At 49.0% G+C, this 21,801-nt stretch overlaps 8 protein-coding genes across 8 annotated transcripts; 2 read left to right on the top strand and 6 right to left on the bottom strand.

The window, feature by feature from the left end:
- Positions 1 to 176: 176 nt before the first annotated feature.
- Positions 177 to 5,037, bottom strand: BDW43DRAFT_275039 (DNA-directed RNA polymerase). The gene is made up of 2 exons (XM_032041810.1): positions 3,927 to 5,037; positions 177 to 3,844 (listed from the first exon to the last, which is right to left on the bottom strand). Exons 1-2 carry the CDS (start codon positions 4,749 to 4,751, stop codon positions 536 to 538), a joined length of 4,134 nt encoding a protein of 1,377 aa, XP_031900604.1. The 5' UTR covers positions 4,752 to 5,037; the 3' UTR covers positions 177 to 535.
- A 231-nt stretch (positions 5,038 to 5,268) lies between these two features.
- BDW43DRAFT_275036 (uncharacterized protein) lies at positions 5,269 to 6,906 on the bottom strand. The gene is made up of 3 exons (XM_032041809.1): positions 6,096 to 6,906; positions 5,772 to 6,040; positions 5,269 to 5,707 (listed from the first exon to the last, which is right to left on the bottom strand). Exons 1-3 carry the CDS (start codon positions 6,559 to 6,561, stop codon positions 5,477 to 5,479), a joined length of 966 nt encoding a protein of 321 aa, XP_031900603.1. The 5' UTR covers positions 6,562 to 6,906; the 3' UTR covers positions 5,269 to 5,476.
- A 4-nt stretch (positions 6,907 to 6,910) lies between these two features.
- Positions 6,911 to 12,277, bottom strand: BDW43DRAFT_275029 (sulfite reductase (NADPH) subunit beta). Its single transcript, XM_032041808.1, has 4 exons — positions 12,008 to 12,277; positions 11,767 to 11,906; positions 7,318 to 11,706; positions 6,911 to 7,261 (listed from the first exon to the last, which is right to left on the bottom strand). The coding sequence occupies exons 1-4, from the start codon at positions 12,036 to 12,038 to the stop codon at positions 7,232 to 7,234; spliced, it is 4,590 nt and encodes a 1,529-aa protein (XP_031900602.1). The 5' UTR covers positions 12,039 to 12,277; the 3' UTR covers positions 6,911 to 7,231.
- BDW43DRAFT_77674 (uncharacterized protein) lies at positions 12,272 to 13,365 on the bottom strand. Its single transcript, XM_032050505.1, has 2 exons — positions 13,344 to 13,365; positions 12,272 to 13,271 (listed from the first exon to the last, which is right to left on the bottom strand). Exon 2 carries the CDS (start codon positions 13,089 to 13,091, stop codon positions 12,477 to 12,479), a length of 615 nt encoding a protein of 204 aa, XP_031900601.1. The 5' UTR covers positions 13,092 to 13,271; positions 13,344 to 13,365; the 3' UTR covers positions 12,272 to 12,476.
- BDW43DRAFT_77615 (inositol phosphorylceramide synthase regulatory subunit KEI1) lies at positions 13,330 to 15,178 on the bottom strand. Its single transcript, XM_032050504.1, has 2 exons — positions 14,610 to 15,178; positions 13,330 to 14,524 (listed from the first exon to the last, which is right to left on the bottom strand). Exons 1-2 carry the CDS (start codon positions 14,649 to 14,651, stop codon positions 13,568 to 13,570), a joined length of 999 nt encoding a protein of 332 aa, XP_031900600.1. The 5' UTR covers positions 14,652 to 15,178; the 3' UTR covers positions 13,330 to 13,567.
- A 23-nt stretch (positions 15,179 to 15,201) lies between these two features.
- On the bottom strand, positions 15,202 to 16,903 carry BDW43DRAFT_275026 (Rab family GTPase YPT6). Its single transcript, XM_032041807.1, has 6 exons — positions 16,617 to 16,903; positions 16,532 to 16,557; positions 16,377 to 16,465; positions 15,881 to 16,283; positions 15,598 to 15,817; positions 15,202 to 15,562 (listed from the first exon to the last, which is right to left on the bottom strand). The coding sequence occupies exons 1-5, from the start codon at positions 16,667 to 16,669 to the stop codon at positions 15,759 to 15,761; spliced, it is 630 nt and encodes a 209-aa protein (XP_031900599.1). The 5' UTR covers positions 16,670 to 16,903; the 3' UTR covers positions 15,202 to 15,562; positions 15,598 to 15,758.
- BDW43DRAFT_275009 (H(+)-transporting V0 sector ATPase subunit c'') lies at positions 16,904 to 18,284 on the top strand. The gene is made up of 5 exons (XM_032041806.1): positions 16,904 to 17,228; positions 17,285 to 17,319; positions 17,372 to 17,463; positions 17,525 to 17,833; positions 17,886 to 18,284. The coding sequence occupies exons 1-5, from the start codon at positions 17,171 to 17,173 to the stop codon at positions 17,992 to 17,994; spliced, it is 603 nt and encodes a 200-aa protein (XP_031900598.1). The 5' UTR covers positions 16,904 to 17,170; the 3' UTR covers positions 17,995 to 18,284.
- A 62-nt stretch (positions 18,285 to 18,346) lies between these two features.
- BDW43DRAFT_275006 (bifunctional molybdopterin adenylyltransferase MobB/molybdopterin molybdotransferase MoeA family protein) lies at positions 18,347 to 20,884 on the top strand. Its single transcript, XM_032041805.1, has 4 exons — positions 18,347 to 18,711; positions 18,763 to 18,803; positions 18,860 to 18,897; positions 18,956 to 20,884. Exons 1-4 carry the CDS (start codon positions 18,442 to 18,444, stop codon positions 20,737 to 20,739), a joined length of 2,133 nt encoding a protein of 710 aa, XP_031900597.1. The 5' UTR covers positions 18,347 to 18,441; the 3' UTR covers positions 20,740 to 20,884.
- The last annotated feature ends 917 nt before the right edge of the window (positions 20,885 to 21,801 follow it).

The raw sequence follows: 21,801 nt of genomic DNA, 5'->3' as shown, positions 1-21,801 counted from the left end.
GCCTGCATCTGTTCCTCGAACGCGTCTTGGCGGCTTGTCGCTTTTTTTTATTTTCCACGTCCGACATTTTGCCTAAATTACCCCGGAAAAAAACAAGGGCACAAAGTTTAACTACGGGCAGATTGAAGTATCTAAATGCTCACCGGTCTAAGGATTCGAGTTTCCATATATTATTATGTACATCCATTGTGATAATACATAAACAAACATAAAGGTAGTATAGTTAGTACTGTACATGAGCATCCAACGCCAGATCTATCCACGTGAAACGCACATAAGGGAAATAAAAGTAACATAAAAATACATAAGCGTGACAGAGCGATCGAGGAAGTTTCGCAAAATCTGGCAAGGACTTAATAACAAAATGGGGATATCAGTAATCATAAACAAGACAAACGCTAGGTGAGAGCGAGAAGACGATCCCGTCCCTCTAATTTTACTTTTAAGCGTCGATTGCGCCAAAGGAAGCCAACGCCAACCCAATGCGTCCAAGCCCGACACAGTAGGCCCGCTCAACCAACCAACGTACGGTTCTTCAAGAAAAGAAATATTTGCTGTCTCGGATGCGCGTGATGTCCCACTCTCCTTTCTGAGGTACCTCACGGAAGCGTAACGGGAGCCAGAGCCAAGTGAAGGTGCCTTGTTGCCGTTTCTTCTTCTTCGGCTCGCTAACCTCATCATCCTGATCCTGATCAGCTTCAGCAGCGGCATCTCCGGAGTCCGTCTTCGGGCCAAGCACGTCGTTGAAATCGGTCATCAGACTCTCAATGGCAGGGTCCGAGGTGTCCGTGTCCATTCCCGTAGCTTTTCGCTCTGCCGCCTCCATATTCTCCGGGACATGTCCGACGACGGTCTCGCCAAGCGAGCTCGAAATAGCAAGATCATCTTCCGTACAACCTATCTCCTCAAACAAACTACCAAACGTGACCATCGCGCGGCCCTGTGCTTGCAACTCTGGATCGTCCGATCCCAAAAGCTTTTGTCGCTTGTACTCCTCTAAAAGTTCCTGCACCTTGGAAGATTTTTTCTGTTTGCGGCGACTTCGGATAATCTTTCCAATCTTGCTCGTGGTGTTGACCTTTGCGAGGAACAAGTGCTTGCCGTAACGGACTTCAAACTCGGCTGCGAGCCTCTTAACAACATCGTCGGAGTGCATGCGAACGAAGGCTTCTCGGAGAATATCGTTCATCGAATCGACATCGCATGCGTGAGTCCAGAATGAGTCATGGACCGCAGAGAAGCTAAGGCCAGCCCGGTCGCAGGCAATAGCTGACAGCATCATATGTGTAGCGTCGAGGGAGTGGATGAAGTTAGGCGGGAATGCCTGGAGCTGCTTGCGTTTGGAGACAACGTCATCCGAGCCGTTATCGACAATGCTCAAGTCTTGTAGAGTGGTGCGGACGCGTCGAGCTTTCCGAGAGCGATACGGCTGGACAACAGGCAACCCGAGAGGAGTGGTCCAGATCACGGTGGACCTGAACTTCTTGGTTGGGTCATTTGCTCTCTTTGCCGAGTCTTCGGCCTTCGTAGGGTTGAATGCTTCTTTTGCGATATCCTCAATTTGTTCAGGGGAGAGAGATTGCGTAATCCGACTTGCGCAGTCTCCAAGCCAGTATTGAATTTCGTGAGCTCCATTGAACATTGTGCCTAGGGCCTCGAAAATCTTCCGAGCAATGTATAACGAGCCATGCCTCGTTTCCTCTTGCGATAGTTCGGGATAATGGTCAATGAGCTGCTTGCGTACTTGCTTCATAGCTCCCATAAAAGTAACACCGTAGACGTTCGTCATGACAGTTTGCTTAACAATCTTCCGAGTGATTTTGCCGTCGAGGACCTTGGCCATAGGGTTGCCCTCTTTAGCTTCACGCGCCACAGCTTCCTTGACAAATTCGGCAACACCAGTATATACATCGGATGGGCGGTCGGATGGCTCCAGGTTCACTTGCTGAGCGCCTACCTTATCACCACCAAGCGCTGCGTAGTGCTGCAGTCCATTGCACGAGCCATCTTGATGAATCGGCAAGCGCGATGGATATTGAGTAGGATCCGGGTGCTGAAGAGCATTTCTCAGCTCACAGCAGGCGGCCAAACATTGCCATGGGTCCTCTGCATCGAGCCACCACCGTTTACCATGCAGACCATTGTTTGCAGAGTCTAAAACATCGTCCAAGTGATCCGTTGTCCATTGTTCACGTTCTGAGAGACTAGCCTTGTCAAAGCCAAACAAATTTGCAATCTGAATCTTCAACCATCTCATGCCACTGGCGCCCAGCGGCTTAGCTTCGCTGAAGAGGAGGAGTGCTCTAGCGTTGTCTGCACCCATTTGATTAAGGTAGGGTGGAAGCGGGTAGGCACGTCCGCGGAAATCCATGTTGTGAGGAAGATAGAACGTCTCGTTTCTGAATGCACGAGCGACCTCTAGTTGGAAATTTTGGAAACAACGGTTGGAATGCATTCCGGCTCGCCTATTTTCGATATCGCGCATAATATTATCCCATTTCTTCTCCGCCTCGTAGCCTTCTTCAGGAGCTGGTTTCGGTGGGTGAGGAAGGTCAGGTTCCAAGGGCGCCAAGTTGGCAATTGCCTCTCCAGAGTTCCATGCCTCAAGCATGACATCGAAAACATCGCGATTGATCTGCCACCCGGTTCTTCCAAGAATATTCAATCCCTCGCGGACCTGTTCTAACCCGTTGTCTTCGATCGCTGCCTTTATGTAGGATGGCTGTAGGGTCTCGCCCGGCGTTGTGCGTACGATGCTGTTTTGATAGACGAAATATCCACCGTCCTTCGCACTGTTCCATGGTCTTGGTTTACAAATCATGGGTAACTGACGACCTAAAACATCGGTGGTGGGCTCCCTGGCGATAATCCGAACAATCTCTGGATGCATATGGAAGTATCCCGCCTTCTTTCCCCAAGTAATTTGATACGAATGCTGAAACGCGGATTGCATGGTGATCGTTTTCGTAGAGTTTGGATGCTCCACAGCAACAGGGACCTTTCCGACCTCAAAAAGAAGACTCATCAAGACAGCCCCGATTCTAGCTTTCACCTTAGGCGGCCAAATAGTTGTCGGGTCTTCCCTCGCGAGATCACCAACAATTTTCAACCAGGCTGCTCGACCTTCCTTCTGCTTGCGACCAGCGAGAAGTTGTGTAAGTGCCTTCACGCGACGGGCATCAGTTCCTTGCCTTTTAAGAGTCATCTCGGCTAGTAGCTCGTCTTGGAGGTCCTTTCCAATGCCTGTAACTATTGTTGAAACCTTTATACCTTTCTCCATTCCCCCGCGACCGAAAGAGGATATAACAGCGAGGATGGTGAGCGCTGCTAATCTTTCTGGGTCTAGACTCCGTAGATAAACCCCGTATTCACAGCGCTCTTTTTGTTGGAAAGTTTTAGTAGGATTGGCCTCTGCTTCCTCAGAGAGCTTAATTTCCTCTTTGATTTTGGATACCAGCCCTGTATGCCACTGGTTCATGATAGGACCCAGTCGTCTCCCACCCCCGGTCATATCCAGACCTTGTTTTTGCATTCGAGTAAACTCTTGCCGCCACCGTTGAAGCGAAGTCTGTATCGAGTCTGCCTCCAGTTGTCGCTGCCTGTGTTGATTATATAACTCTAACCTTTCCTCCTCCGTGTATTTTTCATCGGTTGGGAAAGCCACATTAGAACCAGTTGAAAACATTGCGAGAGAATCTTGCAAAGAAGAAAGACCAAGACCCCTCTGTTCAACGGGCCTAACCATCGGTACCTCGTCTGAGATCGGGTCAGGGTGCTTCTCGGCCATGTCTATGTCTGGATGTATACTGCCAATCGCGACTCGTTGAAGGTCGTCGGAACATATCTGGAGTAATAATGTGTCAGCACCGACGGCTTTGCTCGAAGGTATGTTACTGGGACCTAGAGCAAAAATGAACCAGACTAACCTCTGATAGTTCGCCAAGCTCCAATTCCGAAAGAATTGGAACGGCTAATACCTCCTCCTCAATACCCGCTGTCTTCGCAAATTCCCAATATCTCCGAACCGCCCTTTCTCGCTTACCGCCATGGAACATACGTAATGCCATCCGAATCATGATCGCGTATGTTGTCGCATCCGGCTGAACACCACCGGCAGCCATGTCGACTTCGAACCATCTTTGCAACGGCAAGATCATGTTGTGCTGTCTTGTCACGATCATGTGAGACACCATTGCCTCTAAATAGCGGTTATGGATGGCTAGGTACTCAGGCGAACCGATAGGATAAAACTCTCCAAGACGGGTGACAAGACTGGCAGCTCGATCCATTCGGCCAACCTTCAGGGAAACATCCAGGTTTGCCATCATCTCGCCGTCGTCACCGCCGATACCTTTCATCTTTTTGACTACTTTTGGTTTGGTCTGCAAAAGGTCGTCTATGATGATCAAGGATGAAGGATCAAAGTCTGACGGAGTCGGCGGAAAGAGAGAGCCCAATCCTGCTGGCTGGTCATACTGGCGACCAATCGAATAGGAGGGGTTTTCGAAGGAAGGATACAGTCCTTGTTCTAGTGCGGAGTGATCGGCTGCCGTGGCGAGATATCGACTCGATTGAAGAGAGGGCTGACGTAGATGGTCGTGAGAAACACTGGCAGACGCGTTGGCTAAAGAATTGGGCCGGTTTAGATGGGACCGAAACCGTAGAGTGGCCAAAGACGGAGATACCCAACGCCCATTAGAGACGAGGAGATGAGACGCGGTATTTTTCGAACGAGCAATTCGGGATAACATGATTCACAAGATATCGCTGAAGCAACTGAATAAATTAAAATAAAATTTAAAAAGTTATGCAAAGAAGTGAGGGAAATTATAAAAGAAGGCAAAAAATATGCAATGAGAACAAAATCATTAGTATGCGAATATGCGCAAAAGAGATTCAACAAATGACAATGAGCTTCCTATTAGCGGAAGATATCTGCTGACAAGCCGTCCTGCAGCCCTTCACCAGTGTTTAAGAGATGGGCAAAGAAAGAACAGGGGTGAAGGTCTGATGAAGGCGAAGCGGTCGAAATCGAAAGCATTTCCTGGACGGAGGAATCGGAGGAAAAATACTCAATCCCCTTTGGGGCGATAAGGCACGTGTAGGCACGTGACCAATTAACGTCCTTTTCTTCGGCTTCTGATTTGCGGAAGGATTCTAGATCGAACTGTGGCAATTTTAGCAACAGCAGCAGTAGTATTGGCAGTAAACATTCGATGGGATTCCTCCATTGAGCTCGTACAAGTCTAGGTACGGTCAATTGTTTCATAATGATCGTGCTCCCATTCGCTACACCGGATTTTAATTACTGTGCTCAATTACAGAGTAATGTAATTGCTATCAATCTTATCTATCCACAATTTGCCTCTCCTACCAGAATGGATGGATCATACATTTTTCACTCGTGTATTGTTTGAGGATATCTTTCGTGACTGCCATTCATAAGTCCGTTTTCTGTATATGCACATAAATAGAATCATTCCTCTTCGGAACCACTCCTACTCCTAGAAGAGCTCCCTCTTCCGCGCTGCTTCATCCGATTCTGCTTCATAGCCCATCCAGTCATCTCCGGGTTTGCGGGATCAATCCGCGGCGCACTCATTCTATCCAGATAGTCTTCACTATTGATTGCCGATTCTAACTGCGGTAGAGTTTCCAAATCTTGATGCATCATGTAGCTTTCATATACTTGCCACGACTCCTCAGTCTAGGATACCAAGTCAGCAAAGCCTCTCAAAAAACACCAATCCAAAAACGAAAAAAATACTCACCTCAGCATCAACCCACTCATACTTCCCCCATTTCTCCTCCTGCATCTTCTTCAAAAGATCCAAGTTACTAGCCAACATCCCCGCCTCCCCATCTTCAGCCGCCTTGACCTTAATATCAATCGTCCGAGCCTCATTCCCACCGCCCCCCTCCTCCTCATCCTTCCTCCCCTTCCCCTTCCCCTTAGCCGGAATCTCATCCAGCGCATCTAGATGATGAAGCTGAGGATGCACCTGCACAACCGCCGAAACAGGAGAAAGATGAAGATTATCTACCAACCACCCAATTAGCACCGGGCAAGATAAAAGCTTAGTGGAGTAACTCACTGTCCCGAAAAGCAGCCAACATATAAACCGGATCCCCCTCTTCCGGAATCTTAATGCGACCTCCCAGCGTCTGAACCCGTAATAAAGAAGCCGAGTCGTCATTTCCCGTACCGCCCATTTCCACGTCCCCGCCTGTTTCCATCTTCACCTTGCCCCCGCCGCCAGCACCGCCGCTGAACCCGCCCGCCATACCGAATGCGCCGCCCTCCTGCGCGCGACTTTTCTTCAGCGCATCGCCGTATTTCAGGCCTTTGTTGACGTCGTAGTTTACGCGGGTGTTGATGGGGATGTCGACTTCGACGAGTCCCGTGGTAGGTTTTAGGCGGAAGGAGGTGGGTTTTTGGCCGTGGCGCTCGTCGTAGGGGTAATCTGGGTGTCGGTCGAGGTATTGGAGGACGTACCGAGAGATTTCGGAGTCTGTGAGGTAGACGTCGTATGATGCGATGACGGGGTCGGAGGGGTCCATGGTGGAGGTGTTTTTTTTGGATTTCGAGAGATCGGATAGTTTTGGTCGTTAGGGTCGTGTCATTAGTTCGATTGTGAAAGGGGACCGGTGGATTATGGGTAATTGGCTGCTCTTTTCATTTCAACAATTTTTTTTTTCTATATCGGGCGGCGGAGAAGTGGTTGATAAGGGTGGTTGCAGAAAGTTGGAGTATACCGCCTGCCTCTTTAGTAAAGTATATAATGAGGTACCTTGTTGATGAAGGTGATATGGATCGCTTTTCTTTCCCTTGTTTCCTTTCTTCTGCTTAAAGTGCTATCTAAAATAGAAATACTTTACAACTACATGGTAGTTCAGGCATTGGTTTTTTTAAAAATGACGCTTGAATTAGGTAGCTAATACACTGGAGCCAACTTATCGCCCCCAACATAGTACATGAAGATTAATGGAATCTGATCCGTGACTCATTATCTTAAAACAGCAGGCATATACAGGAGTATACAGAAGTAAGGGTAAGTGATCATGATTAAGAACAGAGCAAATCACTAGCCAGATGAAGCTTTGCTCAAATGGAACTCGTGGAATCTAAATGCTGCAAGCGACGTAACTTTAGATGGTCATGACAATCAAAACGTAGTTCAAAAAATAACCCAAAGAATTTTGCCCCTTTATCATCCTTTAATTTAATTTTTTACTCGTCATCTTCGTCTTCTTCAGCGACCTGTAGGGGTATGTTAGGAATAGTTCTAGTAATGTATGAGGGAGGATTTAACTTACTCCTTCATGGAAGTTTTGTCCGTCAGTCGTTGCCTTGATAACGCCCGCACGAATACACCAGTCTCCGAACCTCTCAGGCTTCTCACCATCAGTGTTACGCTCGAGAGAGTACCGCTTGAGGAGACCCTTCATGATTTCCAAAATCTCATCCTCCTTGATAGATGAGCGATACAACTTGTTCAAGCGCTGTCCGTGGTAGCCACCGCCGAGGTACATGTTGTAAGCACCGTACGCCTTACCGACGAAGGCAACTTCGGCGAGCCAGGGCCTGGCACAGCCGTTCGGGCAACCTGTCATACGCATGACAATGCTTTCTCTAGCTAAGCCTACCTCTTCCAGGGTAGACTCGAGCTTAGAGATAAGAACAGGCAGATAGCGCTCAGACTCGGCCATCGCTAGACCACAAGTGGGGAAAGCGACACAGGCGGAGGAGGAAAGACGCATACCACTGAAAGAGGTGTTGTCGAGCTTGTACTTGGCCATCAATTCCTTGATAGGGGGAAGGTCCTCATCCTTGACGCTCGATAGAATCAAGTGCTGATTACCTGTGAGACGGAACTCGCCCTTGTCAAGCTTTGCCAGTTCACGCAAGCCGGTACGCATCTGGAAGTCGGCAGTATCTTCAATACGTCCGTTCTCAATGAAGAAAGTGAAGTGGTTAAGGCCCTTCTCGTCCTTCAGCCAGCCAAAGGTATCAACGTTTGAAGTAAACTTGAACGGACGAGGTTCAGCAAACCGCAAGTTATCTGGGAGGAGGGCCTCCACCTTCTCCTTGAAGCCCTCAACACCCATGTCGTCAATTGTATACTTCAGACGTGCATGCTTACGGTTTTTCCGATCACCGTGATCACGCTGGACAAGCATAATCTTTTCACAGACAATGTGAGCCTGATCGGCAGGTACATATCCGAACATGCGGCCCGTCTGGGGATATGTCTTCTTGTTGTTGTGAGTGGCACCCATACCACCACCAGCGAGAATATTGAAACCTTCCAAATGCCCGTCGGATCCCTTGATGGCGATCAAACCAATATCGTGCGCATACACATCGGTATCGTTGTGAGGAGGGATTGCAATTGTAATCTTGAACTTACGAGGCAGGTATGTAGGTCCATAGAGGGGCTCGTGATCGACAATAGCATCTCCTGCGACCTGAACTTTCTTGTCATCGTCATCCTTCAGCCAAATCTCATGGTAAGCTGTAGTAGAGGGAAGAAGATGGTCACTGATCTTCTGTGCGACGGCATGCGCTTCGCGATGGAAGTAAGAAATCTCTGGAAGGGAGCTGCACATGACATTACGGTTGACATCACCGCACGCCGCAATAGTAGTCATGAGTGACTTGTTGATAGCACGCATGGCGCCCCGGAGGTTACGCTTGATGACACCATGGAACTGGAAGGTCTGTCTCGTCGTGAGTTTCATGGTCTCGTTACCATGTGAGCTGCTGATAGCGTCCATCTGCAGCCACTGAAGAGGGGTAGCAACACCACCGGGAAGCCGGCAACGGATCATGAAGCTGTAGGCGGGCTCAAGGCCTTGGGCTTTGCGCTCATCGCGCACGTCACGATCATCTTGCATATAAGTGCCGTGGAACTTGGTCAATTGTTGGTCGCTTGCAGAAATAGCACCAGTAGTCTCATCCAACAGACCCTCAGCAATAGTACCGCGAAGGTAGTTGGACTGGATTTTGATGTCCTCGTTCGTCAAAGGCGCGGGTTCCTCAGGTAGACCCTCGACCTTGTCCACGCCCAAGGCTTGCCAAAGTCGTGGTTCCCAGTCAGAGTAACCGGTCTGGTAAGCGTCTGGATCTTGATCATCACCGAGGCCAATATCTGTGAGCTTACGCCCACCAAGGAAGGCAACGCGGGTATCAAGGTCCTTGGCTGGCTTGTTGTAGTAGATCTTATCTTCCTTGCGCGGCCAGTAATGGCTGTCACCAAGACCGAAAACAGAGTAGTTGATGGTAGATAAGTCCAGATCACCAGAATTCTTGACGAACTCCCACAGACCACGGCCATTTACGGGAAACTCTCCCTGGCCTGCAGTGCTGGTGATGAAAACCACATTCTCCTCAGTGGACAGATCTTCGAGTGGGTAATCGTCCATGGCCACAACCATAGTCTTCAAACCCCTGGCACGGCCGCGATTTCCAAGACGCTTTGCTAGATTCTGAGCATTACCACCGTCTGATGCGAACAGAATAGTCAGAGGAGCGCCAAAAAGACCTTCAAGAAGCTTCTCATAAGAGTCTTTAGCCTTGCGCTTCTGAAGGGCCCGAACCTCAGTGCCGTAAGACTCAGAGAGGGCAGAAGAAAATTTAGGATAACGCTTCATAAGCTGGCTAAGCTGGTTATCCCTTCGGAGGAACTCTTCAAGTTCACGCTTGATGCGTTCCGAATCCAAGGAGAACTTGGGCTCGGCGTTCTCGTCGTTTCCGGGGTTCCAGCGGTACAAAGGCCAATATCCAAGATCGATAGCCTTCTTAGTCTCCTGAAGAACGGTCAAGGCAGAGTCGTCCTCCTGGTGATACGGCAGATATGCAACAACGACGGATGGACCCTTAAACTGCTCAGCCTCGGCCATCGCTTGGAGAACCTGAGTGTAGGAGCCGTACACAGCAACTGAGGCAACGTAGGCATTGCCGTAGTTCATGGCGTAAAGACCGATATCCTTCTTTCTACGCGTGGGATCAGCAGCGGTGCGCTCTGAGTAAGGCTGAGAATCGATGACGAGCATGTTGACATTAGCACCGGAGGCCAGGACATGGTGGACACCAGAGTTTCCAAGATCATAAGCCCAGGCATCGGAGCCAACGAGCCATAAAGATTCATTGTAGAACAGTTTCTTGGACTCTAAAAGTTTTTTGGACAACTGAGAATCATCCTTGGACAGGAGATCGATGACGTCTGGAGCCAGTTTGTTGGCCTTGGTTGCGTCTCCAGCACTAAGAACCCAGTTTGACAACCATGACTTAGGGGCATCAGTAGTAAAGCTGCCAGCCTTCGAAGCTTCTTCGACCTCCCGCACAAAACGGCGACGGTGTTCCATTCTGGCAATCAATGAACCAAATCCATATTCGGGGCTGGCTGCAATGGTGGAGGAAACACCGGCGTGCTTCGAATCCAATTGGTTGGCAATATGCAAACGGTCCCCGAAGAGCTGGTTAAGGATCTTCAGATAGGCATTCTCAATGTGGGGCTGCTCCAGGGCAGTTTCAAGCGTCGGAACCTTGGAACTACCGACTTCAAGGTTTTGGATAGGAGAAGCAGAGTCCAAGTTCTGGACAATACCGCGGAGGGCCTGGATTGCAGTAGAGGGCTCAACATATCCAAGTCTGTAGCCAACAATTTGGGGGGTGCGTCCGCTACCAGTAGCAGGGGTCAAGCTCGACAACAGATCCATGAACGAAGGGCCCCATTTTGTGGTCTTGCGGACCTGCTCTAGGACAGCGATCTTTTCAATCGAGGTTGGGATGGAGTTCACAACCTGACCGCCTACCCATGGTCGGTACAAACGCGCAGTGATAAGTCCGACGTTCTTGAGTTCACTGGCGGTATCTTCCCTAGATAGGACATCTACGAACACTCCAGTGGAGCCAAAGACAAAAAGAGCGGATTTGGCATCCGACGGACCAGTATACTCGATTGCACGGTAGCTGCGCCCCACCAAGGCGGATAAGTTACGCCATATCTGAGCAGTCCACTCGAAGATGTCCGAGGCGCTCACCGGCCGAACAGAAGAAGCATCCACGGTTGTGGCGGCGGAGCTGGTAGCACGGCTATCTGCGCTGCTATCCCTTCTTGAGGAGCCAACGGAAGAAGTGTCAACGCTGATGCTCAATGGGACCTGAGATTGCTGCGCAGGTGTAGCAGCGCCCTCAGGAGTCCTCGAAGTGTTCTCTACAACTTCATCAGAAACCGTGGCCACTCGTCCGGAATCAGTGTATAATGTCTGGGCACCAAGACCCGTAGAATGAGTAGCATGATGTCCACCCAAGTTCAGAATACTCTGGACGACATTCACATCCTCCTCCGCAATAGGCTCATCGCGGGCAGAATTGGCAGGGTCAAAAAAATGAATGACACCTTTGCCGGACTTGCGGGCCAGAGCATGGGCAGTGATAGAGATATCCTGTGCCTCCTGAATGGTCTCTGAATGTAAAAATGTGAAGCCACACTGCCGTATCGAGCTGATTACTGAGTAATCTGGGAATGGAGAAGGCTCCAAGGCGACATGGATAACAACGGGAGAGTTCGCCAAGCGGTAGAGGTGGGGGATAGAAGAGAGTAGGACAGAGGAACTAGAGACAACGGAAACCGCACTGCCATTCTGTAAAGGGTGGAAAGCAGAGAGAAGAGGGTCTTCGTTGTACCGTACGGAAACCACCTGGCGAACTTGTCAATACCCTGTCTATACTTAGACAAGCGTGACTCCAACATGACTCACGTCAGGTACGCCCGTGGGCAGAATACTGTGTTTCTTTCCCTCCTTGAGAGCTTTCAGCGGCTTGCTAAACCAAGAATCTGTCTGTAGGGATGGCTGGACGGAAACAACGACATCGCTAGTAAGATAGGCGACTCTTGCCACTGAGAGGAGAGTTAGCACCGCATCACCAGTTCAACCGGTGACCACCGAATCCACGATTAATGCACAAGGAAAAGAAAATTAGGCGTAAAAACAAACATACCTGCCTCTCCAGCAGTTGAAATGGGCGCCATGTTGGCAATTGCCGGTTGCGCTATGCAAAGCGCAAAGGTAGGATGATACTACTGATGATATATAGTGTAGATATCACCGCATACGGTGACTCCACACTCAATTTGAGCTCAATAGATGAGGGGAAAAGGAGAAAAAAGGAAGTGAAAGTGATAGTCTTAAAGACATAGAAAATTAGCTTGACTTGTGCCCGTTTATCTTTACGACTTCCTACAAAATTTAAGCAACGATTTTATTTCCCATAGACTTTCTCCGCCATCGGGGTTGGATCAGCAATCATTTCATTGGGCTGCGATCACGACATCGATGCAAACGGGAGCGGGCAGTGTGTGCAAACATACCCGATTGGGATAAGTGCGGGCAGCCCCGTGACCGGAGGTTGAGCACGTCAGTTCTTCAGCGGGCTTTGCTTCGGCAGAATGCTGATAGGTCAACTACTTCTACCGAGTCTGTATAGATAGTACCTCTGGAGATCTCGAGAGTGTTTCAAAACACCCACTCATCTGCCTGAGGATGACTTTATCATGAGTATTATTGGATGCATTCTTGCTCAGTATGGAAGAGTACCGCACATAGGCAGAGAGATACAGATAGCTTACCCCTTTTTTTGGGGATCGGTATTTGAATACCCGAGATTCGTGCTTGGAAAGCAGCCAAGTCTGGATTGAGAAACGCACTCTCGGGCGAGAAGCTCTCTCGGTATAACGACCTATCACGTGGAGAGAAAATAAACAAATGCTACCACTCCCACTTTCTTTCTTTCCGTAACTCTCCATAGTATTAAGAATCAAACACTCTCCTGGGGAAAGTCTGCAAGGCGTTCTGGAGGTCGACTTATATACTCCAACGGAAAGAGACACTGGGATAGAGAATGTGTCATACAAATTGAGGACTATACTGTATGTTCGGTGTGATTTAGGTTCTCGCCTTTTCTCCACTCCAATAATATGTGATTCCCTGATATAGTGCACGAAACATGACCCCTCAAGACGCCAAAGATGAAACCAACCCCATATTGATATCAATGTACAGGTCCCAGACGTCGGGGACCACATCTAAGAACCAAGCCCTTCCCAACTTACAGCCAACCAAACACCCCGTCCTCTTTCATGAGAACTGCTTTCGTTGGCCTAATATATCCCTGCGCAAACAAAAAACCACAGCTATCCCTGCAATTTTACCCCGGACGGGAAAGGAAAAGAGCCATGAGCATTGCCGAGTCATCATTCTTCCACCTGCTCGATTTGCGCCGAGCGGTCAGTAGATCGTCTCATAATTTACAGAGATTAGAATAGAATAACGAAAACCACGTATGAATCAGGCAAGCGACGAGGCTGTGGACGTTAAAGCCTTGTCGCTTACGAATTAGGCGCCCGCAGAGCGCAGAAGGGCATGGGCGTTCGTCCTTTTTTGCTAAGAGCACCCACGATTTTGAGTATGGAATCCGACGCGGAATTCCCTTCACTGGTATTGCATACCAAGGCTTGGACTGATGACACGTAGCGGGTCGATGACTTCAAATTGCTCCTATTTACCGGCTTTCGCTCCAGTCCTGCATCTTGACGTTCATACCGGGAACCTCATAGATTGGTTGTTGCAAGGCAGCCGCCTGGACAGCCGACTGAGAAGGCTGTGGAGGGCCCGTTCCAGATCGGCGTCTTCTTTCTCGTTCAAGAGGGCCGGGAAGCTCGGTGTTCTCGCCACGGGTACGGAACCGACGCCCGATGGTGTCCATCCAGTTACCATCTTCATCTTCGCCCAACCAATAATTGCGACCGACGCTAATCATAGCGCGACCAATCTTTCCTTGCCAGCCCTGACCATCGGGAGTGAACGGCGAAAATGGCTCCTTATCGATATCAGCGACACTGGCCACACTGGCAATGGAAGTGTTGCGGCTGTGAGTCGGGAGCTGAGTGTGACGAGGTACAGCGATGTAAAGACGCAGAGACTGGCGAGCAAAGGCTAGCATGACGAAGACAAAGTATGCGCGGATAATCCATAGCGAGCAAATGAAGGCAATGCTCTGGAAGCTCTCCGGTTGGGTGACCGCGTTGCCCAAAGCTTCAGACCTTCTGGCATAATTTTCAGACGAAGAATCGTACTTGGGACTGGTGAAACCCGCGGTCTGAGCGATCGTCTCACTTCCGGGTCCAGAGGGATTTCCACTCTCATAGTGTTGGGAGACGACAAGGAACCATGTTACACCAAAAGCAGCGGTATAAGCGGCGTTGATGACGCTATCGAGAAGGTACAGCCAAGCCAGAGCAAGGCATTGTAGCGGGGACTGTTTCCGGATATGTGGGAAGAGCAGGGCAGTGAGGCCGAGAGCGAGCAGTGAATAAAGGTACATGGACAGTTGGACAGGCGAAAGGTGGTAGCCGGTCAGGAGGGCGAGCAAGCCATAAAGGCCGCTAATTTTGTTTAGCAGCAAAGATAGCGTGATTAAAGAAGCGCCCGTTCGCAGGCTCATGACATAGAGGAATGTCTGTGGTATTCCGAGGTTCAGTCTTAGCATCGTCTATTAATCTAATAACGGAAACGGTATCACGAAATTTTAAATTCTGACATACCTCTGGCCGCGGGATGCGGAGGAAACGGGTTGAAAACCCCATCCTTGATATCGCCGATGGGATTCTGTGGAAATGGCACGAGCGATGGAAGGGGACAGCAGAAAAGGGAAAAGGAATGGAAGCCAATATGTGCAGAAGAGAAGAAAGGGAGAAGGCTGGAAGTCAGCGGCGCTTGGGGGTCACGATGCCCAGTATTGTCACACCAGGGGCTTGGTTTTCCGGACGATCCGCCCCGCCGATCCTTTCTGTTTTTCGCCTCTTCTATGCCAAGAAATTAATGACGTTTGGGTACATGACTCTTGCGTCCAATATCTGCTCACAATGATTAAAGGGGAGAGAGAAGATAGAAGTTAGAAATGAATCTTCTTAAGTATTTATTCTTTATCCGACTCCTGAAACACATTGATTCGAGTGAGTCCGTTCGCGAATGAGCCCTATTAGGCTACATCAGGCAATACGAGTACGACCCTTCCCGATGCTAGCGCAAATAGTTTAGATGTTTGCTGTGAAGTCGTAATCACTACCTTCCGAATATGTCTGCCTTGACCTTGGCGAATCGGTTTTATTTTTTATTTATTTATTTATTTATTTTTTTTTCAATTCTTGTGGCTGTGTTAGATTGGTAGGTTTGGCTGTGCTGTATCTCCGTACGCGCTCTCTATAGTTGCGGATAGAGTACACCAGGTATAAATTATTCGTGTATGATGGGCGTTGTCCAAAATCTTACAAGAGCCGTGACATCTTAAAAGCCATAACCTCAAAAGGGGCAGTTAAAAGTAAAAAGAAGATATCGCAAAAATCTGAGCAGTAAGCCATGAGATGCTGAAGATGCTGCAAGTAGAACGCCAAATTCTCCCACCAAGCACCAGACAACCGCATGAATAGAAAAGGAAAAAAGGGAAAAGGGAAAAGGGAAAAGGGAAAAGGGAAAAGGGAAAAGGGAAAAGGGAAAAGAGAAAAGGGAAAAGGGAAAAGGGAAAAGGGAAAACAGCTTCGATCTAAACACGCTATTCACTCGAGAAGCAAGGGAAAAAATGTACAGATTAAGAATGACAGAGCAATATTGACAATCTCAAACCTCATCATTGAGATTGAGAAAAACAGATAGGAGAACGCAATGGAAAGTGACCAGGTAGTACATGACAGAATTTAACAGGCGCATCCATCGTTGGTCGTGGTTTCTTTAGGGGTAATGTTCACATCGATCACTAAAGGTCAAAAACCGTCAGTGCTCAGAACTTAGGATGAGATGAAGTTTAGGAAAAACAAACCTTGACTCTCTCCTCTGCTACCCTCGCCTTCCATGCCCGGTAGAGCTTGGGCTATCCGCCGGAACAGTTGCTTAACGTTATGGCCGACCTTGGCGCTAGTCTCAATGAACATCAACCCGTTCTTCTTTGCCTCCTCTTCACCCTGCGCAGTAGTGACCTCGCGCTTGTCGTTAAGATCAGTCTTGTTGCCAACTAGAACAATAATCACGTCATTGCCACGCTCCCCCCGTACGTCATCAATCCATTTCCGAGTGTTTTGGAAGGATTTGGCATTTGAGATATCGTAAACGACAACGGCAACGCTCGAATCCCGAATGTAGGAAGGAATCAATGATCGAAATCGTTCTTGACCGGCTGTATCCCAAAGCTGAAGTCGGACGGTTCTGTCCTCGAGGTACATGGTCTAAAGATTTAAGTGAGTTAACACTGACGCGAGAGTATATAAGGCGGGGACCTAGAACCGAGAGGCTAGCTGGTTGCGGTGAGATAGGTATACCTTTGAGAGGAAGTCGATTCCAATGGTCGCCTGATATGTGTTGTCAAATGAATCGTACATGAATCTTGTGATCAACGAAGTTTTGCCAACTGCACCTCACCATCAGCAACATGCACAAGATTTAAGTACATTGACAAATAGTGTGGAACCCGTACCGCTCTGCTCTCCCAAGAACACCAGCCTGCAATACAGTCAGCGATTAACCTAGGCCACAGAAGAGTTCAGTGCACCAGGCCATACTTAAATTTCTTCAAAGGGTTCGAATACGACCCTACAGCGGAAGTCGATGCCATTGTGACAAAATAACGTGTTGTGGAGTAATGGTAGGATCAGGGGTAGTGGAGAGAAAGTCGCAAATAATCTATGTGTAAGGGCGAAAGGGTGCGCAGAGGGGTTTAAGGATAGAAGAACATGAGAGGGGAAATATTATTAGAGACCAGACATGAATGCGGCCAAACGAGGCGCAGGAGGTGATAAATCGACTGGGGGGAGAAGTGAAGTCAACTCAAACCCATGGATCAATATGGGGAAACTGTACGGTAAGTAAATGTTATGGACTGACAGGCCAGCAATAACTCCGACCGCCTCCCGATGAACGGATTAAATCCGGCCCGAACCATCAACCATCAGCGCAAGGTGCGGGTGTTGCTGTTGCTCCAGAGTTATCCGGACAAGAGCTCCGCTCCACCGCAATCCTACTATCGTTTGCGAGTCTTCCCTCAGGTGTCTTAAGGCCCTGTAGCTTGATTATTACTTCCTCCAGCTTAAAGATTGTGGATAAGTTGGAGGTCACCATGGGTCTCACATATCCAGCCGGTGCTGCTACCGTGTCACTCCTAGTGATCGGAGGCTGTGAGTGATCTCATCAAACAGGGTTGTTCATACCGACCGCTAATTAATACTTGTAGATATGCTTTTCCACGGTGATGGCGAACAATTCAATGTATTGCGAGACATTTGAATGGTACATAAGGTGCATCGTTAACACGTCCTAGGTTGGTCAATTCCTCGAATCCGTTTCGCCATATGCTTGGGCAAACATCGGTATCGCCATGTGTATAGGGTTATCAGTCGTTGGAGCATCATGGTAAGTCCCTCCATGAAACTATGTTTTGTGTTGTGTCATTACTCATGGGTTCACTATCCAGGGGTATCTTCCTCACCGGTTCATCGATTGTCGGCGGAGGTGTCAAGGCACCAAGAATTCGGACGAAGAACTTGATCTCGATTATCTTTTGCGAAGTCGTGGCTATCTATGGTGTTATCATGGCAATTGTTTTCTCTTCAAAGCTCAATCTCGTTGGCGATGACGAAATCTTCTCTGGCAGCAACCAATATACTGGATACGCGCTCTTCTGGGGTGGCATCACTGTTGGAATGTGCAACCTTATCTGTGGTATCTCTGTTGGTATCAACGGAAGCAGTGCAGCGCTGGCCGATGCTGCTGACGGAAGCTTGTTCGTTATCTTGTCCCTACTTCGGCACAGTCCGTAACTAACGTTTTCGCAGGTTTGTGAAGATCCTTGTTATCGAAATCTTCAGCTCCGTACTTGGCTTGTTCGGACTTATTATCGGGCTTCTGGTGACAGGTAAAGCTCTGGAATTCGGGGCTGCCTAATGGTTGACGAAAGGATGTCTTCTCTGAGAGAGGACCACACGAGTCGGGGGTAGGAACCATTGTATGACCTTCTATATTACAGCTTCATTTTGTTCTGGTGTTCTCTTATATACTGCATTATGGCGTATGGATCCGATCTGACTGTAGAGTCTTTTGGGTATGCGTGAATAGCATTGATTGTCCTGCTAGTTTACTATGATATGTGGGGGTAGTGTACAGTAACAGGCGTCGGGAAGTACTGGAAGTGCTAAATAGGTCGATATATGGCATTTTTCTCTTTTCGAGTATAGCATTTAGGTTAAATATTTACATATGATTACATAAACGTGTTTTGTAGGTGTACTATTGGCATTGATAAGATTATCGTTAGATACATGCCGGCGTTTGCCTTTTTATATCTCCGGGTTCCCCGCATCCCGACAAAAACCACCCAACTAACAATTCAAGATGGCAGACGACAACCTCAAGGCAGCGATTTTGATCGTATCAGATACCGCATCCCAAGATCCTTCCACGGACAAAGTTGCTGATACTCTCTCGACCTTGTTCTTCACGGAGGGGTCGCATACTTGGGATCAGCCAACCACTAAGATCGTACCTGATAACGTGCTTGATATCCAACGAGCCATTTGTGACTGGACGGATGGGCCAAACTGGCTTAATCTCATTCTTCTTAGTGGCGGTACAGGATTTGCGGTTAAGGACAATACACCCGAGGTTAGTTGAACCCGCTGGAGGATGTCCTTCTTCACTAAATTCGTAAATTAGGCTGTCTCGCCTCTTATCCATCGCCATGCCCCCGGTTTAGTGTGAGTTGCGTTACCTCTCAGTATTCATCTTGAGATTACTGACGGAAAGGCACAAGGCATGGCATGATTGCTGCTTCATTGAAAGTCACACCTTGTAAGCTAAATGCTGTTGGAGACATGCTGACTAGGATATACGCTAACGACTGTCTTAGTTGCGATGATGGCTCGGCCTGTTGCGGGTGTCAGAGATAAAACATTGATTATTACCTTGCCTGGTTCCCCAAAAGGGGCCAAGGAGAACCTTGAAGCAGTCTTCAAGCTTCTGCCACATGCATGTATTCAAGCAGCTGGTGCTAATTCCCGAGCCATCCATGCAGGTGGGGTGAAGAAGCTGGAGGCTGAAGCAGGCGTATCCTCAGGAAGCCATCAGCCAGCAGGCAAAGCAGATCACACACACAGCCATCACTACCATCACCACCACCATGACCATTCCCATAGTCATGGGCATGTTGTTCCACAGGCACATACGTCGCCATCGGAGAGGCCACAATCAAATGATCCTAATGCAGGGCCAAACCGCCGATACCGCGAATCTCCGTATCCGATGCTCTCTGTTGATGAAGCACTTCGACGGATCAGCGAACAGACCCCGGATCCAGTGGTTGTCGAAGTTCCCGTAACTACTGCCTTGGTTGGTTCGGTCGTTGCCGAGGATGTCTACGCTGCAGAGGCTGTTCCGGCGTACAGAGCAAGCATTGTGGATGGGTATGCTGTGATTGCACCCGAAGCGTCAGAAATTGGGCCGAGCGTCAAGGGAATTTTCCCCGTGGCATCTATTTCTTACGCCAACCCGGGAGGATCATTGTCGCCTCTGGAGCCTGGAACTATCGCTAGAATAACCACAGGAGCTCCTCTCCCACCGAACGCCAACGCCGTGGTCATGGTTGAGGATACAGTGCTCGCTTCATCAACTCCGGATGGTAAAGAGGAAGCGACTGTAGAGATATTGACGGGTGAAATCAAACCAAATGAGAATGTCCGTGAGCCAGGGAGTGATATTGCGCTGGGATCTAAAATACTTCAGAAGGGTGATCTGATAACCTCGGTCGGAGGTGAGATTGGCCTTCTAGCAGCATCGGGAACAAAGACTGTCAAAGTTTTTAAGAAGCCATGTGTGGGCATTCTAAGCACAGGAGACGAGCTTGTTGAGCACGACAATCCGAAAAAGCTCCACGGAGGACAAATTAGAGACTCGAACCGTCCATCTCTCCTATCTTGCCTTGCCTCCTGGGGCTTTCCCACTGTCGATCTAGGCATTGCTCGTGACACACCAGTAGGTGAGCTGGAACGAAGCCTTCGTGATGCCCTCCGTGGAGTGGGGAAAGCCCAAACCAGCGTGGACGTGATTATCACTACTGGTGGTGTATCAATGGGTGAGCTCGATCTGTTGAAGCCCACTATTGAGCGCTCGCTAGGCGGAACTATTCATTTCGGCCGTGTGTCCATGAAACCAGGCAAACCAACCACATTCGCTACAGTTCCGTTCAAACCGTCATCATCAACTGAACAAGCCCAGCAGGAACGCGAGACTAAGCTCATCTTCTCACTACCCGGAAATCCTGCTTCAGCACTCGTGACGCTCAATCTATTCGTCCTCCCATCCCTCCACAAGCTGATGGGCATGGGTGAAAAGCAAGCTGCACCCGGCGTATCGTCAGCACTCGGACTACCTCTCGTTTCAGTTAGCCTCGCACATACGTTCCCGCTGGACCCCAAACGTACCGAGTACCACCGGGCCATTGTGACAGCCTCTCGGTCTGACGGCCGATTGCACGCTTCTAGTACGGGCTTGGGAGGAGTCGGGCAGCGGAGTTCCAGGGTAGGAAGCTTGGCGAGCGCAAACGCGCTGTTAGTGCTTCGCCCAGGAAGTGGGAAGGTTGAAAAGGGGACTCTGGTGGAGGCACTGATGCTTGGACCAGTTGTGGCAGTGGAGTAGATGCTGTTTATCCTTGATTTGAAGTATGTTGTGCTTAATGTGTCACACGTAAACACTGACAATCATGCCAATATACATTATCTCACATGTAATATGATGTTAGCTATTTATGCTTTTCAAACAGCCATCCACAAAAAGAAGAAGTCCAAATACTACCAAAGGCAAAAAACAGTAAATCCTCTCAGCCGCACAGTCGTCCACAACCGACGCCCCTCAGGATCCAGAACCTTACACTATTCATCATCCTCAACCACAATTCGGAACATCCGACTAGTCCCCGCCACCCTCCCTCCTAGCCAAGCCCCACGGTCTCTCCAAAGTCTCCCGATCATGGGAAAACTTCCTCGGAAGGCCCGCAGCCACCGAGCCCCCGTTCCCGGGACGACCAACTCCCGATATGAGTCCCTATAATAATCGCCCCTGGCTTAGAGGAAACTAACCTCATTGTACGCATATCTGTACGCACATGCGTATCCCAATCAAACAAGTGCACGAAATACACGGAATTGATCACCTTGATGCGGCTGGTTAGGCTCTTCAGCCCCGGGGTATCATCGAAAAGTCCTGCATGATGAACTTACCCGCCAGACTGGCTTCGTCGTTAATTAACTTGTACCCTAGATCGATGTACACCTGGACAATGTCTAATCCGATCATGTTTGCTGATGGTGCACCGTCTTGCACCAATTACCGTATTTCTTGTCCGAGATCGAGCCTAGGTCTAGGAATAGATTCCGTGTTTGAATCTGTGCTAGGTCTTATTTGTAGAGGGGCAAAAGGGAATGATCGGACTGGAGGAGCCAGTAGTGCTAGATACAGTGGGTATTTGGTGATATTCCAGACTTGTTGGACCTATGAGTTGTCAAAGGATGTCTCGGGATGGAAGGGAGGTTATAAGGACGATGCACAGGACATGTTCTTCTGCTCGTTTGGGGTTGATATTGGCATACTCTCTGACGACGAGAGCTCCTGCTTCACTATTGAGGATATGGGAGATGTCGATGTCCCCGTTCCATGTTGATGAACTTGAAAGTTGAGGTTGTTGGATGACCATTGGCGGTT

This window comes from Aspergillus alliaceus (assembly GCF_009176365.1).
Source record: "Aspergillus alliaceus strain CBS 536.65 unplaced genomic scaffold BDW43scaffold_20, whole genome shotgun sequence".
Classification (NCBI taxonomy): Eukaryota; Fungi; Ascomycota; class Eurotiomycetes; order Eurotiales; family Aspergillaceae; genus Aspergillus; species Aspergillus alliaceus.
This window is presented reverse-complemented; position numbering and strand designations above follow the sequence as displayed.

Excerpts from the sequence above, each read along its gene's own strand:
- BDW43DRAFT_275039 (XM_032041810.1), bottom strand. The coding sequence starts at position 4,751 with ATGTTATCCCGAATTGCTCGTTCGAAAAATACCGCGTCTCATCTCCTC. Across the intron at positions 3,845-3,926 it reads AGCTTGGCGAACTATCAGAG|ATATGTTCCGACGACCTTCA; the intron begins GTTAGTCTGGTT and ends TTATTACTCCAG.
- BDW43DRAFT_275036 (XM_032041809.1), bottom strand. The coding sequence starts at position 6,561 with ATGGACCCCTCCGACCCCGTCATCGCATCATACGACGTCTACCTCACA. Across the intron at positions 6,041-6,095 it reads GTTGGCTGCTTTTCGGGACA|ATAATCTTCATCTTTCTCCT; the intron begins GTGAGTTACTCC and ends GGTGGTTGGTAG. Across the intron at positions 5,708-5,771 it reads ATGAGTGGGTTGATGCTGAG|ACTGAGGAGTCGTGGCAAGT; the intron begins GTGAGTATTTTT and ends TTGGTATCCTAG.
- BDW43DRAFT_275029 (XM_032041808.1), bottom strand. The coding sequence starts at position 12,038 with ATGGCGCCCATTTCAACTGCTGGAGAGGCAG. Across the intron at positions 11,907-12,007 it reads TTCAACTGCTGGAGAGGCAG|TGGCAAGAGTCGCCTATCTT; the intron begins GTATGTTTGTTT and ends CTCTCCTCTCAG. Across the intron at positions 7,262-7,317 it reads GACAAAACTTCCATGAAGGA|GTCGCTGAAGAAGACGAAGA; the intron begins GTAAGTTAAATC and ends ATACCCCTACAG.
- BDW43DRAFT_77674 (XM_032050505.1), bottom strand. The coding sequence starts at position 13,091 with ATGTGGTCCCCGACGTCTGGGACCTGTACATTGATATCAATATGGGGT.
- BDW43DRAFT_77615 (XM_032050504.1), bottom strand. The coding sequence starts at position 14,651 with ATGGGGTTTTCAACCCGTTTCCTCCGCATCCCGCGGCCAGAG. Across the intron at positions 14,525-14,609 it reads TCCGCATCCCGCGGCCAGAG|ACATTCCTCTATGTCATGAG; the intron begins GTATGTCAGAAT and ends GGAATACCACAG.
- BDW43DRAFT_275026 (XM_032041807.1), bottom strand. The coding sequence starts at position 16,669 with ATGGCATCGACTTCCGCTGTAGGGTCGTATTCGAACCCTTTGAAGAAA. Across the intron at positions 16,466-16,531 it reads GTTCTTGGGAGAGCAGAGCG|TTGGCAAAACTTCGTTGATC; the intron begins GTACGGGTTCCA and ends GGTGAGGTGCAG. Across the intron at positions 15,818-15,880 it reads TAGCAGAGGAGAGAGTCAAG|TGATCGATGTGAACATTACC; the intron begins GTTTGTTTTTCC and ends TTTGACCTTTAG.
- BDW43DRAFT_275009 (XM_032041806.1), top strand. The coding sequence starts at position 17,171 with ATGGGTCTCACATATCCAGCCGGTGCTGCTACCGTGTCACTCCTAGTG. Across the intron at positions 17,229-17,284 it reads ACTCCTAGTGATCGGAGGCT|ATATGCTTTTCCACGGTGAT; the intron begins GTGAGTGATCTC and ends TAATACTTGTAG. Across the intron at positions 17,320-17,371 it reads GTGATGGCGAACAATTCAAT|GTTGGTCAATTCCTCGAATC; the intron begins GTATTGCGAGAC and ends AACACGTCCTAG.
- BDW43DRAFT_275006 (XM_032041805.1), top strand. The coding sequence starts at position 18,442 with ATGGCAGACGACAACCTCAAGGCAGCGATTTTGATCGTATCAGATACC. Across the intron at positions 18,712-18,762 it reads TTAAGGACAATACACCCGAG|GCTGTCTCGCCTCTTATCCA; the intron begins GTTAGTTGAACC and ends TTCGTAAATTAG. Across the intron at positions 18,898-18,955 it reads TTCATTGAAAGTCACACCTT|TTGCGATGATGGCTCGGCCT; the intron begins GTAAGCTAAATG and ends CGACTGTCTTAG.